The sequence below is a fragment of the Hippichthys cyanospilos genome, chromosome 6, assembly GCF_059441005.1.
Source record: "Hippichthys cyanospilos isolate Australia breed blue-spotted pipefish chromosome 6, RoL_Hcya_1.0, whole genome shotgun sequence".
NCBI classification, from domain to species: Eukaryota; Metazoa; Chordata; class Actinopteri; order Syngnathiformes; family Syngnathidae; genus Hippichthys; species Hippichthys cyanospilos.
Window position 1 is genome coordinate 2,027,897 of NC_142374.1, and position 6,000 is coordinate 2,033,896.

The following is a 6,000-nucleotide window of genomic DNA, read 5'->3' on the forward strand; positions in this document are numbered from 1 at the left end:
AATATGTGTGTGTGTGTGTGTGTGTGTATATATATATATATATATATATATATATATATATATATATATATATATATATATATATATATGTATATACAGTGATCCCTCCTACTTCGTGGTCTCAGATACCTTGGTCTCAGTACTTCGCGGGTTTTTCCAGGAAAAATTAAAAATATTTCAAAATAAAAAATAATTTAAAAAATGCGCAAAAATGGAAAAAAATGGAAAAAAGCAAAAAGTACATTATACAGTACTGTATTCATCAAATAACTAAGTAATATTAGTTAATAACTATGTTTTTCAAGCGTTAGAGTTTGTGACGTTTGTTATCTTATTTTGAAATGCATGCCTTTAATTTGTCGGGTCGCGTTGCATTTCCGTTTCCTGTTTTACGTTCTCTGTTCGTCATTCGGCTCGTTACGGTGACATAGTGAATGACAACGTAAGCTCATATGTATAGTTTATTATCATTTATGTTGATAAGGCACGCTACTGCCTATGTTTAGTAAGCGATGAGTGTTTATTCTGTTTATGTGTTCGTTTGTGTAGAGGTTGCACTTTATAGTTAGTAGTTGTTGTTAGTTGTTGCTAACCCGCTAATGACGGCTAAACATACAGTAAATTCATAGATTAAAGTTCGGCAAGTGTTTATATGTTAGTTGACTGACTTTAACATTGTTGTTGATTTATTGTTCAACAGATACTACATGATACACCATACATGAGCCAAAATAAATGTGAAGTTCAACGTGATGACTTGCGTGCTCTTTGACCTGAGTCTTGGTGCAGATAACCAGTCCTGAGAACAAATTCTTGTAATATTAGTTATTTAATGAATATACAAACATTTTAATGATGTTAATAAGGATAATGTAATGTTAAATAATAGGAGAAAGGAAATAAAATACGCACAAAAAAAAAAAAAGATTGTTTATGGTTACTGCGGCTATATTGGGGCGTTCATAGAAATCTAGGAACTGATACCCTACTTTGCGGGTTTCAGACTTTCCATCAACCGCGAAGTAGGGGGGGATCACTGTAGATTGTTTTTTCTAGTGGCTGTGTTAATGATGGATTGTGGATGCTCAACCTAACAGAGATAAAACAGGCCGGGCAATGCGTCATACACACACACACACACACACACACACACACACATATATATATATATATATATATATATATATATATATATATATATATATGTGTGTGTGTGTGTGTGTGTATGACGCATTCCCCGGCCTGCATTTTTTAATATGATGCACTTCCATCCATCCATTAGCTAAAACTTTATCCGGGGTTGGGTGGCGGAGGCAGCAGCAACCTCTCCCCGGCCACTTTGTCCATCTCCTCCAGGAAGATCCCCAAATGTTCCCAGGCCAGCCGAGAGACAAGACTATGTCTCCTGGCTGGCGCATCCTGGGTTGCCCATGGTTCCTCCTCACGGTGGGATTTGCCCGGAACACCTGACCAGGGAGGCGTTCGGGAGGCATCCTAACCATATGGTCTGTGAGCGGTCCTCAATATGGACTCACACGAGGACTTGTTTGCCAAGGGTGACCCTGTCAGGGACATAAGGACTCCAACAACTTACCTCGTAGCATCATTGGGATACACAAACCCCTCCACCACAGTAACGTGACGGCTCATGGAGTGACGTCTACAAATTTGCACACTTATATTTGGAGAATTTAAGGTTAAATCAAAAGCTCCAAGGATTATTATTATTTTTTGTTTTATTGGCCAAATACTGTCTATGGTTGGACTTAAACATGAATGCAAGAATAGGCTCCTTAATTAATTGGAGAACATTAAATTATTTTGGTTAGTGCAATATGCAGTGTATCTTGTGTGCACTCGCTACTAATTCAAATGCTTTCTTTCTATCACTGTCTTTCTGTTTGTCTGTGTTTAGGGTCTACAGACAAGAACCAGGGAGCTGGAAGAAATGGGAATGAAATTTTGCCACAGTTTGCTCTCTGTGACAATAGATACAAGTGGTCATTACGGCAGAAGTGTTTTCAACCACATGAATCTAGGGGAAAATATCCCTGATCATAAGTCACACAAGTAAGCTATTACTTTAAGTGAAAAATATTTTTAAGGATGTCAAGCTATTTCAGTGAAACATATTTTTAAGGATGTCTTCTCAGGAAAATATTATGGTTTTTGGGCTGGGGAAAAAAAATTGAGCAAATTGCCAAGTCGATGACAAACAACAGCCGCAATTTGTTTTTTTGCACCGAGGCATTGCCAGCAATATTGTATGCCATCCACTAGTAATGGGAAATCAAAGCATTACAGTCCACTTGTGATATATACATATTATTTTACTCCTCCGGGTAGTGGTTTTGGTTTAAAGATAAGGCAATAGAAATACATACAATTTTCACTGCTTCATAAAGCTAGCCATGAAGAGAAGCAAAAAAAAAAAAGTATAAGTGGTTCATGCTCTAATTTGCCTGCGTCCTTGCATCCCAGGCGCATACTTTCAAATCAACAAGTGTCTTTTGGATGCATCATTTTTTTCACATCAAAACATTATAATTTTTCATCTACTCTTTTTATTCAAAGAAAACATTACAACTTAAGAACATTTTTGACAACTTTGGCCACCATATTTGTTTTGATCTCACAAAAAAAGAACATAAATTGAGAAAGAACACAGCTTTGTTTATATACATACATCAGGTAATGATCAAGTAAATGACAACTAGATCGTTGTTACAACCATGCTACTGAGAACTTCAAAATAAAATTGTCCCAATGCGATTCATTTCATACATTATTCCCACGTTTTATTATGAAGCATTGTCTTGCTTCCTTTACAACCAGCCGCATCACCAGACGGACTTCACTGGGGCACATGCCACAGTACTATTTTGCTATACTCTGGTAAATATTTCATCAATAAAACCAAATTTACTTCAAAGCGCCCATGCCGCATACTACTAATGTACTCCACATAAACAACTTTGTGTTAAAAATATTATTTTGAATTGACTTAAAGTGTAACACTGAGATGGCTATAAGAAAGTTATTTGACCGCAGCAGGGATAAAGCAGTGAGAAATGAGGAGGTTAAATGAAGTCCTAGCTCGTCAGGCTAAGGTCATGATAAGTTAGCTAACGTTATTTCTTTTGTCAAGCCATCCATATTCATCTGCTGTACGAGCTGTCGGAATTTGCAGTGAGTTTCATCAGCATGGAAAACAATACTGCTTATGGTCTCTGGGCTCTGTGGCGTCGATGATCATTTCGAGTAAGCTAGTGTTAGTTGACGGATATAGCCACTGGATCAGGGGTCTCAAAAATATGGTCACGAGTCTGTTCTTGCCCACAAATGGGTTTAGTCTGGCCCTTGAGATGATTTTGTAATGTATAAAAAAGAGCAGAATTTTTTACTAAATGAAAAACTTGAAGTGTTATGACAAATAGTAATGTTGATATTTTATGATGAATACTGATGTCATACTCAATAAATAAGGAAACATGTTTTTCCTGGTTTATTTATGGGCTAAATAAATTAAAGCATTCAAATTTATTTCATAGAAAAATTACACAGTGGCACAGTTTAGTTTGCCATGAATATTAAAGTTCCGCACCATACATATTCCACCAAGTTCATGAATGTGTGAATTTTCCGTAATGACCGTAATGAATAAACGGGTCAAATGGAATAGTTCTCTAACCAGTGCACACATCTGTATACCTGACCACTCTTAATTGAACCAGCTGAAGACATCTCTACATTCTTTACATTCTCTACATTTTTTTTAATATTGCTGTGTGTGAACAAGGATGGACTCGAAAGTTGGTTCTGTCTGCTCGCTTCTTTTATTGAAATGACTGTATTGCCGTAACAACCTCAGCTAAAATGAGCTGCTGTTAGTTGCAACAGGCACAATACGATAATTATCATAAGTAAGAATATGGCCAATACAAAAACGCACATCTTTGCATCAAAATCCGACATATGCAGCTGACAGATTGTCTTCCTCGAATGGTGTCAAATGAAAAAAAAAAAAAAAGTACAGTTTATTGGATTATGACGACGGAATAAAATGACGAAATCCACTCTTTTGTCAGTCTCAGTCCGTCTTTTTAAAATCTTCTCGTCATTCAGCTGTCCTGACACGTTGGTCACAGTCTGTCAGTATCGACTAACTGCCTACCTCTGGATTCATGAGTGTGATTTTTTTTAATTATATTGTTGAGTAGTCTTTTCAGATTCATTTTTTTTTTGTTCATAGACAGCTGTTTATATGAATCTTATGTACTCATACATGCATGTAAATCATCGATCAAGACATATTTTGGTATAAAACCTTTTTCTTCTATCCACGAAAGAATAAAAATGCCCAATTGAAACATTATTATAGGAAATAAGTCTTTAATCAATTATTGTTCAACTTCCACAGACTGAAACATTTTGTCTCGTGATTCCTATTCTATCACTTTGTCTAAATTTGGGTTCTTCACTGTTTCTAAACCAGTAAAAAACACATCTATTATGAAGACAGTGTTAAACATCTCTTATCTCTCTCATGCAGCTGCTTTGAAGACGATGAGCCTCCATGTGTCGAAGAAATTGAATTTTCCACGTTGTGGCCTAGTCCTAAAGCCAGTGCTTTGGGATTGGATCTAAAAGAATGCATGGCATACACTGATGCAGAAAGTGGTGCTGAAGCACAAAATGGAAGAAAACAAAATAGCAAGATGGTGTAACTCATTCACAACAGTTAAGTTGTCTGCTTCCTCACCTTATAACACAGATGCCCATTTTAACTCGAGATGAAAGTCTTCTCATGAAAACCTCACCAATGGGACCCGATCTGAGCTGAGCTGTAGTTTTAGAGTGCTTTCAATTTTATCTTATTTTTCAATACTCAACTGAATTTGCAGTTTGTGCAGGGCGATTCCACCATGTCTGCCATGCTTCCGCTCCATTGCGCAACCGCAACGACTGACGAACACCCGCGCCCACTGCTTTTGCGTCTGACATCCGTTGCGATGCGCCGCGCAGCCTCACGCATTCCTAACATTCCTTGGGAAGTCAAACTGCATGCGCGGGCATCATCAACTCAGTCGTTTGTGTTACGTTTCCTTGGAAGACTTCATTGCATGAGCCTAAAAAGGGCTTCTCGGGTCTCCGAAGGCAACTCTACTCGGGTCCCATTCACTGTGAAGCCGTGAATGCCGTGCTAAAACAGCGCGTGGTCAAACCTTTTTTTTTTTTTCTTTCAGCGCGAGTCTAGCACTGCCCCCACCCCACCTCTTGCGCGCACGTCTATCAAACGCGCTAACACATTAATTCAAAACAGGAAACAAATGTGAATAAATGAAAACACAATACATATGTTACGTAAGACGAATGTTACACATGCTTCAATTACAATGGGTTAGTACGTACATACAACGTTCGTTTTAACTTTGAAGTGAATGAATTGAATCTGGACTCAAACAGTAATATATATTTGTCCGCACGTTTGTGCCGATTAACAGGAGGAAAGCATTTGCTCCTTTTGTTTTGATGGCAATGGCACAGATGAGCAGAAGCTTGCACTCGCTTTTGACTTTATTCAATCAATCAGCAAAGGAGAACACAATTTTGCTTTTGGAACCAGATGTAGACCACGTTCTTTTTCCTGTTTGGTGCTTGCTGAACTGTGGAATTGGCGCGCCGGCGTGCACGGCGGACCAGATTTTTCAAGTCTAGCGTAAAATTGGCGGACCATGGCAGAGCGGAGCACGGCGGACGTGGTGGAATCACCCTGTTAGAATTGAATTTTATGCTATAAGTCTCAAGTAACATTAGATGCAACCAGTGTTCCCTCTAAGCTGCACATTCGCGCAGTGATCACACGTTGTCAGCGCACAAGAAAATCTATCCAGCGCACAAAATGCAATATAAACGTATTAAATATCTAATATTAGACCTCATCTTATCTCATTAATTACACCAATAACACCGGGACTCCTTGCTAAATCACGCTTCGAT

At 38.1% G+C, this 6,000-nt stretch overlaps 1 protein-coding gene across 1 annotated transcript in view; it reads left to right on the forward strand.

Moving 5' to 3' along the window:
* Positions 1-4,797, forward strand: part of agbl1 (AGBL carboxypeptidase 1) — an 81,412-nt gene extending 76,615 nt beyond the window's left edge. The window contains 3 exon segments of the mRNA XM_088416550.1: positions 1,916-2,070; positions 4,553-4,697; positions 4,699-4,797. Coding sequence (XP_088272676.1) covers positions 1,916-2,070; positions 4,553-4,697; positions 4,699-4,797 — 399 coding nt within the window.
* The last annotated feature ends 1,203 nt before the right edge of the window (positions 4,798-6,000 follow it).